General features: G+C 44.2%; 1 protein-coding gene across 1 annotated transcript in view; it reads left to right on the top strand.

The window, feature by feature from the left end:
- Positions 1–3598: 3598 nt before the first annotated feature.
- Rassf6 (Ras association domain family member 6) overlaps positions 3599–12500 on the top strand; it is a 30136-nt gene continuing 21234 nt past the window's right edge. Inside the window, exon 1 of the mRNA XM_051170166.1 lies at positions 3599–3697. Within this exon, the coding sequence (XP_051026123.1) occupies positions 3633–3697 (65 nt within the window). The 5' untranslated portion in view covers positions 3599–3632. The remainder of the gene's footprint in view (positions 3698–12500) is intronic.

Genomic DNA, 12500 nt, shown 5'->3' with positions numbered 1-12500 from the left:
GAGAAGGGATTAGCATGCTGTGGATAATTTATTCTAGAAGGTCAGAAGCCAGAGAAGTCCTGGGGAGCTGGAGATGCTATTTTGCTTTGGTTTTCTATTTAGCGGTTTTTAAAAGAGCCTGGCCCACTGGCTATACATTCAGATACAGGCTACGTTTCTATGTCCAGCATGATAGTAGGCTCAGAAAAGACACTCAAGAAATACTTGATTGGATAGTCAAAGGAATGAACCAAAATTTCCACTTTTAAATAAGTAACCATTGAGGTCATCCATGGTTGGGCACTGGAAGGTATTTTAAATGACTAGTCTATTTGCACTCACTGGGACTTGAATTCCCTTCCTCCTCCCCCCCTCCCCTGCCACCCCCACCACCCTCCTTCTGGTAACTGGCAAATCCAGGCATGCCTTTGTCTAAGCAAGAATACAGAGCTGGAGGAAGTGAACCCCAAAAGGCTCTCCTTTATTTTCTCGGGTCCATGGCAGCCCACACACTAGGTCTGTCTGTCACCGGCTCTGAAGGCTCCAGTTCCATCTGCCAGCTAAGAATGACTCCACTTCCCTGGATGTCTTTCATCCTGGCTTGCCTTAATTAAACCTGCCTGTTGTCTCCAGCGCTTTAGAAGACTTGATTACCCTGTCAACCCTTCTGTCTCTTGAAATCCATCCTGTGGGGCAAAGTGGAAAAGTAAATAACCAAACTTATTAAACCAGTGCCCTTATTTTACACAGTCTATGTCAGTCCATTCTCGCCCCTGGGCCTGGCAGTGACTGTGATTCACTGTCCAAGCAACGTGTTGTGTTTGTAGCAACTGTCCTCCTGCTCAAGTCATAGCGCATTCTGTTCCACCACAGAACCGAGCGCCACCGGAAGTATGACCTCAGAAAGTTCTAGTGTGACCCTTCTTCCTTGTTTTCCTACATCCTCTTTATCTCTGCCGCTTCTGACTCTATCACTTTCTCCCTGAGCTTTTATGATAACTGAGTCAGACCTTAAACCTATCAAGTCTTAGTAATTGAGGAGATTTTCATCAGAGCGCCACCAGGTTTGGTTTGCTGAGTCATGGTGAACAGGACAAGGAAAACAGAGAGGAGAAACAGAATCCACAGATCCATGCCTCGCTCTGAGTAAACAGAATGACTGAGATTTTAGCCTTCATTCTTTCACTTTTTAGTTAATGAGACACTCTGAACATTTTAGGTAGTTTTGGGGATCATACATATTCAATATTATTTTTATTCAATTATCATACCCTACTTTATTTCTTGTCCAATAAATTCTATTCAACAGCCCCCTTACCCATGATTATATCTTCCAGAGTCTTAGGAACCTATCTGCTGTGATTTACTTTAGCAAAGATGACAGTCTAATGATTTACTTGAGCAGTGACTGCCCTCCTTAATGATATTTCAGTTTTGTTTTTGTTTTTTTATAAATGCAGAGAGTCAGAACTGATGGGAAAGTTACTGTAATGATCCTTCGGCTCATCACTCTCACTTTCACTTTGCTGTCATATGGCACATCCATTAATAGTCTTCGCTTCCAAATAGCCTCAGCATTTGATGAGAATGCTGTCTTATAGATGGTGATTTCTGGGTCCTCCCATGTCAGAGTGGGCAAAAAGATGGAGCTCCAGGTCCTGATTTCAGGGTATAAACAGTATAATCAGAGAAAATGTACGTGTGGATTCAAGTCTGCTAATGATGGAGCGAGGGAGGAAGACTCAGACTGAGACAGCTTTGGTGCCTAATTGGACATACAGGAAATGACTGTGGAGCAGGAAATACTGGTGCCGAGAGGAAGTCAAATGTTCTGTCGCTTGTAAAACTCGTAGACATCTTAATAGAAACTAGGGGTTAGCACGAGTCTAGAACACATTCTAGCAGAAGCTGGTTGGCTTAGCACACAGATTCATTTGCTTGTGAATAGAGCTCAGAAAGGGGAGATGGAATAGAATCTCAGACCAGCTAGTATTTAAAGAGAGCATACTGAAGTCAGCAGAGCAGGCTAAGGCACTGAGAGATATGAGGTTGGGTGAAAACAGAGCGAAGTCATTGTCACTGTTTCATCTTAAAAGCCTAAGAAGAAAGTATAACAGGGAAGGGAAAAATCAGTCTCATCTGCTGCTTCTTTGAAGCAGACAAAATGGACAATATGGCAAAGTACAGATGATTTAAGTATAGGAGGAGAGGCACCAGGTAGGGTAAATTAAACAAAGAGATGGTAACTAACCCTTAAGTTGAGCCAGGAGGGAGAAGGTAGTGTTTGGGTCACATCATCCTCACCGGAGGATCTTGATGTGGGGTATCTGCCATGCTTTTTTTGTTCTAAGAATGAAAAAAAAATATGAAAGCAAAACTCAGGGTTTAGAAACTAGAGCACGGTCTCTGTAATCAGACTTCTAGATCCATCAAATCTTGTGAATGGGTGACTGCGATTTGTTAGGCTCATGGTCAAATTGTGTCTTTGTCATAAGGCAGCCTGGCATGGAGAGTACTGTAGCTAGATTTTTGGCCCCTCTAGCATGAGTCCTCCATGACACACACCTTGGACAATGACACACCATCAAAGAGATGCTCTTAACTAGAGGAACGCCTTGATTTGAACAAGGGAAGTAGAAAAGCAAATGAGACATAAATCAATCATGACAATATGGGAAGCAGAAAACCAGAACCAGAGTGGCACAGATGAAGTTGTAGTGGGGAGACTTGGAAAGGGCCCCCCATATGATGGGGAACACATCTGGACCCACAGTGAAGATTGCCTTGGTGGTCGAGCTGAATAGATGAGGGGAGAGTTGATGCCAGGAAATTTCATTACACAAGGCCGGTCGTTGAAGAAATGCTTCAGTGCCAAGTTTGTAAAGATAGATTAGGGAACAAGTAAAGAAAATGTAGATGCCAGGTTAAGATACTTAGGCTGTCTCTTAACTAAATAGAATAACCGTTTAACTCCATTTCTTCCTCCTCCTCTTCCTCTTCCTCCTCCTTTCTTCTTTCCCTTCTGGTATCCCAGGGAATAAAGATGTATAATGTCCTCCACTCTTCTTGCTCTTCCCAAACAGTCTGCCATGAGAGTAAAACAAACAAACAAACAAACAAGATCCCATCAAGGTCATTTTTGTCAAGACAATTAAACTTTTCTTTCCAGCCCACCTTTTGATTCTGAATATAGTGCCTGTGATTCTTCAGGCTCAAAGCAGTGATAATTATGCATGGGCTGATGCAAAACAGAGTAAGCATAAAATATGATTAGTACCATAGGGTGATCACACCCTAATGCCACTTATATTACTCCTAGTAGAGGTGATTGTTGATATCTGGTCTCGGGTCCAGAGCCTGCAGGAGAGTTGGAGGCACTGTAGCATCCTTAGTCGATCTCTAGCCAGAACTTGACTTCAGTGGCTGGAATCTTGTCCTGATCCAGGGTCCAGCCACTTTGGGTTAGATGGCTGCAGTGGAAAGATTTTAATCCCTCGAACAGAGTTAAAACCTTCTCCTATACATACATTAGAGACATAAGCAAATACGCTATTTAAATAAGAAGCTAACTTAAGGATGTGCCCCAGCAACAAAGCATTAATACTTGCTAATGTCTTAGGACATCCTTGGATCATCTTGGAAAGGAGGCAAGGATGACGATGATGGATCACCAGTACCCTTCTTGGATCTTCATCAATGAGAGGACATTCATAACCAGGTAACTACACACCTAGGTGATGTGTTCTCCTGTGCCAGTCACTGGTACGATATGCCATTCAGACTTTACTAAGAATGACCTATGACCAACAGGATGATTACTGTGAATCACTAGGTATGATGCCAGATACAAAAATAAAGTATAAGTGTGGCATATACTGTTAAGCCATACTGCGTCATAGAATGGCCACTCATATTTCATTAACAGTTGCCTGATTCAATTTATGATTATATTTCAGTTGTAATAATGCAAACATTTATGAAGCCCAGAGCTGAGGAGACAAAGTTCCTCATGGGCTACATCAATAAATACACTCAGAGCTTGTTGTGAGGTCAGTAATCATGCGTGCAGTCCTTGGCTCTCTCTTTCTGTCTTTTCATTTCTGTCACATGCCATTTTCCTCTTGACATGAAATTACGTAAGATAAAGGCAACATCCTCACCTCATTTTCTACAAACAATAAATAGCATCTTCTATTGCCTTTGGAACAGTGGAAGCTTAAAAACTAGAAAGATGAGAGCTCAACCTGGCTAAGCCAGGACAGATGCTGAGAAAGAGAGAGTGGTAACGCAGACTCAAATGTTACCAAGATTCACCTGAGTCAACAGGGTCTGAGATGAAAGGTGAAAGCCATGTTGCATATACCAATGCTGTAGGACAGAGCGGCAATGCAACGGGGCACAGACGTGGTCAGAAGCCAGCACTAGAGGATACATATGAAGTGTAAGGGTGGAAAGAAAAGATGAAAAGCTGACTTAAAAGGTTTCACCTTCATTCATCACCCAGACACTTGCTGGCTTCTCACTGTGGAAGGATTGTACTGCGCACTGAGCGTCCAGCAATGGATCAAATGAAACCCTTATTTTCAAGGAACAGAGAGTACAGTCAGTATGAAGACGGATGCTGAAATAAAGGAAACATAAAGATAAAGCAGAAGCTAGGAGCAGCGGTGCACGCCTGTAATCCCAGCACTTAGGGAGGCAGAGGCAAGCGGATCTCTGGGAGTTCGAGGCCAGCCTGGTCTATAAAGTGAGTCCAGGACAGCCAAGGCTACACAGAGAAACCCTGTCTCGAGAAACCAAATAAATAAATAAATAAAAATAAAGCAGGGTGAAGAATCAGGAGGCAGATGGACAGGGAGTCTCTAATTCAAGGAAGACCTTAGTGGAGAGACGGGATTAGAAGGAAAAGCCTCGGGTAAGCGTCTGTGAGCATCCCTAACTCTAAAACAGCTGCGTATCTGATAGTATTGGAAAGGCCAGCACAGAGGAAATACAGGAGAAAGAGAGTAAACAAAGCTGAGGTTGGAGACACACAGGCGGCCCAGAGCACATGGCCTTTTGGAGGCTTTCCCACCAAATAAGCTGAGAAACCATGGGAAGATACTGAATACACCAGTGATGGCTAGGGTCTGACTGTGAGGAATCCATTGAAGACGGGCATAAAAATAGAGGTAAAGAAGTGATCATTAAAAGTGGAGATGTGGAGAGGATGGTGGCCTGAGCCATGGCAGCGAGGGAAGCAGAGAAGGGGCCACAATAGACCACACAGCTTAGACGCCTGTTTAGGTCCGCAAAGTACTCACAGGAAAGGGGTGTGGCAAGGGTTTTATGCACTTATCTTGATAAATATTTTACATGTACATAAATTAAATTATGTACATAATTTAAAAATCTGAGAAGATTTAAATATGACTATTTAAAAAGTAAAACTTAAGCTTACTTACTACCTTAAACAGATTCCATTTTACAAAGTGGAGACTACACTGTGTCTTGTTTTACAGGCCCATCAGTAGATTGTAAATACTTTCCCATGCCACTAAGGGAAATCTTCCTAAAATGTTTTGAACGCATCAGTAGCATTCAGTGATACAGAAGCACCACCCTGTAGGCATCCCCTGATGTCTGTCTTCTAGATGGCTGTAGTTTTGACTTGCATAAGGATGGTTGACAGAAACATCCCTGGATCAATGAGCACAAATAATGTAGGGCTGCTTCTACAGTTCAGCTCTGTAAAAACATCTGCTCTCGCCACCAGCTGACACTCTCATAGCCTCTCTTCCCTATTTCTTACAGGAGTGCTCAACTATATTAGGTAAAATGTAGGTCACTTGAGGGTAAGAACCACACATTTTTTGCATATGTTTCACAAAGTTGTGCTGGTGCGTGAGCTTGGCGTATGAAATGATTTTTAGGTGCAACCCAGATGCTCATATTTGGTTTCTAAATAGTATTTAGGAAAAATAACAAAGGAAGGCAAAGTCAATTAGAAAATTATTGACATCAGATAATACTTTAACTTGACCTAAACTATTAAAACAGCCAGGCATAATAGCTCTACAGCGCTACCATGGCCGTCAGCCAGACCACACTTGGCTTCTATTTTCTTTCTCTTTTTAAGGTTATTTCAGCTCACCAGTACATTTGTCTTTCTTGCACATTGGCCTTACCACCTAATACAGAAAATTAACATTTCCACCTCTGAAAGTAGTTTTGACAAGCCATTTTCCAATACTCGGCTATAACATAGAAAAGAATACATTTTTTAAAAGCCTATGTGTATTCCCACAGTATTATTTATCTGCAATTAAATGTGTCACAATGAAACCACATGTCATGGGCAATGTTGCCAAAGATGCTAAGGTTGTAGTGAGTTTTATTTCTCATCTTTGAGTCTGTCAGTAGAAGAGCTTAGAGTTTGCCTTCTGTCATCCAGGATGTCATTTAGATCATGGGCTCTCCACATGCTCATTGGAGACCTGGGTGGCTGAGCGTAATTCCACAGACTCTACGAGTAAAGACAGGCTTTTTCAATATGCTGTCTGTGGAACACTTGATTCTGAACTGGTCATGTGACTCCACTGCATGCTGAACTCAGGAAACTGGTTAGAGGAGGAAGGGATGATGACGTTCTGGCGACTTTTAACTTCCCGTTAGAGAATTCCAGAAACCTCTGCAAAACTGTCATCAAAAATGATAACAGTACTTGCTGGCTAATGACGGTATCCCGTATGCACACATCTGACAAACAGCCCCCACCTGTTTACTTGCTTAAGTAGCTTTTCAGCTCCCTCTCTTCACTCAACACCATGGTAAACAAAACAGACAGTGTCAGCTTATTAAGGTGTTTTCTTTTGCCTGCATTAAAATGCAGGGAAATGTTAGAAATTGATTTTAAGATGGATTCACAAATATGAAAAAGTAGTACCTACCTAGTTGAAAAGTTGGTTTCAGCACATTTAATGAGAATTAATGAATGATCAATAAAACAACAGGTCCCGTGGGTCAGGGCCCCACAGCCAATATAGCACTTGTGGCTTAGGACCATGTGACAACTTGTTTCCAGACTTCCTGGTTCAAGGGTGTTGGCATCAGTTCACTTCATGCTCCGGTGGCTACGGTTCCAGCTTCTGCTTCATTGCCTAGAGTCACCACTGTGCTGGGTGCCCACGCAAATATTTCCAAATTAAATCCGGTTCCATTTGGTTGCTTCCAAAGCACCTTCCCTTTACCTTTTAAATCAGGACACTTAGCAGTGAGTGAATAACCAGCCCCGTATTTAAAACAAACAAAAAACAAAACTTCAATCCAGTTTCATGCAGGTCAGATTTCAGAACCTGTTCGGTTTTTCTGTGCTTCTTAGAAACCGATCTCAATCAAAAGCCACATGTGTACTCCTGTCCTTAGTAAATACGTTTGATTAGCATGACGTCAATAGCTTATGCAGAACGTACATTTATACCTTACAGCTTCCTGTTGCAGGCATGCTGGACAGTACCCTTTACTGAGACATTAAAAAGAAGGAAGGAAGGAGAGAGAGGGAGAGAGAGAGAGAGAGAACAGAGGAAGGAAGGAAGGAAGGAAGTCAAAACAACAAAAACCAGCCACTTACATTTCTAAGCACAAATTATACACAAAGGGACCTGCTCCTGAGGCTGCCTCCTACCTGGCTTGGAGAGCCAGAGGGCATTGTTAAGTGGGAGTCCAGAGTCTGCTCATCAAAGGAGTGAGCACGGAGCCCCTGCCAGAGTTCAGTCCTCAGCCAGTGTTCAGTCCTCAGCCCCAGCCCCTGAGGACAGGTCTATAAGGGGATGGCATTACTCTCGGGAAGACCAATACTGGGTGTAACGAGGATATGGGAGGCGTCTCTAAAGGTTTTTCTAAAGAATCAGAAGTATAAAATGAGCCGGAGACAAAGGGTTTGAAACCTGTGTTTGGAACCATTTTTTTTCTGGGTAGAGGTTGTTTTAAAATCTTCACAGTGTTGCTATTTGATGGTCTGCTGAAAATAAAAGATTGTTTTAGGAAATGAGTGATACATATGGGGCTATGTCACAGAAAGTTCAATAGTGTGCCCAGATAGGTGGAAAGAGGGTACTTTTTAAAATTTCTTTGTGGCCAATATTTCCCAAAACGCATATTGTTAGTCACCATTGAGATTATCAGTGACAGTCCCTGCTACCAGTGCAGTTTATATTACCCAGTCTGTCACTTTAGTGGATTAAAAACACAAGATCTTTCTAAGATACATGGAAACTTTCTCATAGAGTATGAAGTCAAAATTCAAACACACACACACACACACACACACGTTTATTAACTGTATAGAATGTACTTTAACTTCTGACACACACACACACGTTTATTAACTGTATAGAATGTACTTTAACTTCTGATGTCTTTGTCGCATCCCCAAGAAAAGGCAGGGATTCAATTTTTCCATATTTTATTTCCTAAACAAATGAGGTTTGAGGAAAGCTACAGTGTTTGGCTAAAGCAGGACCCTTCTAGAAGGAGCTTGCTGGCTGACACTGCAGCTCTCAAACTGCCCAAAGGCCAGTCCCTTCCTCAGAGTCCCTGGGTCTTCACTGTGGACTGGGGTGGGTATCTCCATGGCTAAGTTCCCTGGTGCTTCAGCTGTTGTGCCCTGGAAAACATAAGTCTAAAGTGCCAAAACAAAGTGAGGTGAATACCCTGGAGGGAGGGACCTCACCTTACTGAGACCTGGGAGAGACTGTATTGAGATCTGACTAGGGAGGGAGCTAACTCACAGAAGCAAGATCGAGAGGTATCTGGTACAGGAAGTCTCCAAAAACTGAGGCCAGTGAGCTATAGCAAGCAAAAGGTTCCAGACCAGCTAAGGGCACACACAAAAAGTATATCTCTCTTTATATGTATATACATTTATATATTCATATACATTATATGTGTGTGTTATGCGTATGGATGTCCCATCTACACGTATGTCTGTGCACAGTGTGCAAACCTGCAGAGGCCAGGAGAAGACATCAGATTCTCTGGAAATAGAGTTGTGAGCCTCTCTGTGGGAATCAAACCTGGGTCCTCCGGAAGAGCAGAAAGTGCTCTTAACTTCCAGGCCACCTTGCCAGACCTGAAAGCATCTCTTAAAGGGACATTGAAAAAAGAAAGCAGGAGAGGAGCCATACAGGATGATCATGAGCCATGCAAAGGATTGGAGGGTTTTACGCAGAGAGCTATAGAAAGATATTTAAGGGCGTTAGGCAAAGCCGATGATATAATTAGACAGTCTCTGCTCAGTGGAGATGGTGTGAGCAATAAATGGGGGTCATTCTGAACGGAAGAACAGGTGGTTGTTGTATTGATTTCAAAATAAGAAAAATCAGTGGTCAGAGTCCTGACAGCAAAACGTGGCTGTAAGGCCGTGTGTGGTGTAAAGCCTCCCACCTGGAGCTCCTGCTTGCTCACATCAGTGGCCAACTTCAAGCAACAACCTCACGGGCCTGGTGAGCTGGATGGATGGCTTACCGGAAACAAGCGGAAGGCTTCTTTAACCAAAAGAGCTGGATAGATGCTCCCCCCACCCCGAAGAGTAGGGAGGGCCTCTTCGTCTTAGCAGGTACCAAGCCTCCTACCTTCCACGCACAAAGGACATCGTCTCACAGCACACGTGTGCCTGTCCAAACAGTGAGTGGCACAAACAATGTGTGGCACAGCCATATTTACTTTACGGGTTACCTTTTTTTCCCCCCAAAACACTCCCATTAAGCCTTGTTTTAGAACAAATTGAAAACCTGAGATGTAAGCGTACACCAGGGGTGAGTGAGAAGCAGGCATTTCAATCCATTCTCTCAGCTCTCTCCCAGCTGCCTGCCTCAGCCAATCACCTCCATTTCTGAAGTCCTATTCACAGGTGAAGCTAGTTCATCTCTCCCGCTCCTGGGGCTCCCCTTCTGAGGCCCATCCTCTCTGAGCTGTCAGATGTCTCTCTCTTACACAGTCCCCATTATCTTACCCAAATCCTCCAAAGGTGAGACTCACACCCCTCAGTATAGCATCAGAGGCAGGCAGAACCTCTACGATCTCATTTGAATCGCTTCCTTTTTCTCTCTGTCAGAAGTGCCCTCGCTTAGCCCTACACTCGAGTCTCGACACCTGTGTGTCTGTCTGGACTCTCCGCTTCATTCTTCCCCTGGCTGGATGATCCCACAGTAGTAAACTCAGGTACTATTTCAGACTTCCTGAGCCCTGTCTTCTCGCTGGTCCTCTCCCGCTGAGGCACTATACCACAGAATGCTGTTTTCTTCTCAGAAATCTTACCCTCCGTCAAATGACGGTACTCCTTAGTTCTATTTTCTTCCTTTGCCCTCTGCTAGAAAGTCATTCACAGCTGCCAGAAGCCTCCGGCTCAGTGTTCAAGGGTTCTACTACACCTCAGTCCCTCACCAGGGCCCCCACAGCATAGAAATGAGTATGAGACTGACAGATTTTAAACCAGGGACAAATGGCTGAGGTGCCTAGTTAACATATCAAAGCAGACACTGGTTGCCAGGTTCTCCCAGCACCCCCCCCCCCAATTCCTACCTGTTACAGGGCCCTCCTGACTGGCATACTCTCCAGCCCAGTAGACTGGGCTGCCCTTCCCTATTATAATCCAGCCATTTTGGTTACCCACTCTCTTTGTTCCTTTGGGCATCCGGGCTGCTGCACCTGGTCTCCCCGTTCTCCCCTCTTCCTTCTCCTCCTCTCCCTACATGGTCCTGTCCACTCTGGATTCTCCCAGATGTCCCTGCCTCTGGCCACACTCTCTCCCTTTCATCTACAATAAACCTTCTCCTCCATCATACCTAGGAGCAGTCATGTCCTTTGCTTTTTATTTGATGATTTTCATTCACTGACCAGCCTCAAAGACCTTACACAAAACAGTACTGTGGTCCACAAGTGTCACGCCTAGATGCTGTTTCCATAACAATGGGTGAACTGATGGTCATCCACATGATGTGTCTCTCTATTTTAATGTACAAGTTTAGGGTCATCAGAAGTAATCAATGTAGTTCTAGTCAGAATGACAACCTATCTGACCTGCCAATCGACGTATAGAAAGCCTTGCCCTCCTTTGAAAGGATAGTTATCACCCATGTCCTCAGTGTGAGTGGATTCCAAAGTGGGGTCCCTTAGCTGCACTGGAAACGCTGGGGCCCTGTAGGGGCCCACTCAGACATCCCCCATAGGAAGCTTGGCAAGCATAACTCAGTAGTCTGTCACCCCAAGCTCTGTGGGCTGTAGTGTTGCCCACTCAAAGATGAGAGTGTATTTAATGTGTATCACTGGGTTTCATGGCACTCACACATAGAGCGGTATGTGACGCTTCCATGTTTCTGTAACCTTCAAACAGGATTTTCTTCACCATCAAACGCTTCTCAGTCTGTTTCCTCCCAAAGCAGCAGGAACAAGAAATAAAGTCATGTTGGTCAAAAGCACCACCCCTTCCCTTTGCCTTGGCGGGGAACCATGAGCAATGGCACTTGTGTGTAAATGGCATTGATACTGTGACCCAGCCCCTCCCCCCAAGCTGCTGGGCATCACCTGCAGGAGAAGAAGATGGCAAGGCAGAGCCCTCCTTCACTCTGGCCTCTGCCCACTGACGGCACAGGTTGCCACACGAACTTAGCTGCTTGTCCTAGCAGACTCTGATGTGCAGGCCCCCCACCCTTGCACCATCCAACCTGCAAAGTGGGTTATGTTTTAATTTTTAATCTTATCCTCTAGAAACCAAACATGAAAAGAAGCAAGGCAGTGCCCGCCCCCTACTTGATGGGTGGAAAATACTCCAGGGTGAAACATTTTCTAGTACTGATATTTACTCTTCTAAAAGGATCAGACCCCAGCCTAAAAGCCCAAAGCTGAGGAGGCAGTAGGAAAGACGTTCCTTAGTTCTAGGCCAATCTGGGCTATATAGTGAGACCTGACTCAAAAATAAGGCCAGATTGTTTTCTTCAAAAGAAAGCATTAAAAGAAAAAAATAAGCTGGGCATGGTGGCGTACACTTTTGATCCCAACACTCACGGAGGCAAAGGCAAGTGGATTTCTGTGGGTTCGCGGCCAGCCTGGTCTACAAAGTGAGTCCAAGACAGCCAAGGCGACACAGAAAAACCTGTCTTGAAAAAAAAAAACCAAATCGAAAAAAATACTCCGTTTTTCTATCCTTCCCACATCTTGCATGGTTTAGTAACATTGTTCCAGGTAACAAGAGCCCTCTCATATATTGGAGTTTATGCACTTAAAACATCTGTAGAATTTTTTTTTTTAAATCTACCACCTAGTTCCCCCCTCCTGCTCCTAAGCAGGGACACAACTCTTGATGCTCTAGCACAGAGTTTCTAGTGCAGCCAGGACTCCTCCCTCCTTGAAAAGGGCAGAAGCTTCAGGGCACCCACAGGACTGATGTCAAGAGAGGCAAATTCTGCAGCAATTAAGAGGCCTTCTTTTCCTCAGCCTCCCAGCTGGTCCCATTTGGGAACCCAATCCCTTCATTTGCAATGGAA

Source organism: Acomys russatus, chromosome 28 (assembly GCF_903995435.1).
Source record: "Acomys russatus chromosome 28, mAcoRus1.1, whole genome shotgun sequence".
Lineage (NCBI taxonomy): Eukaryota > Metazoa > Chordata > Mammalia > Rodentia > Muridae > Acomys > Acomys russatus.
This window is presented reverse-complemented; position numbering and strand designations above follow the sequence as displayed.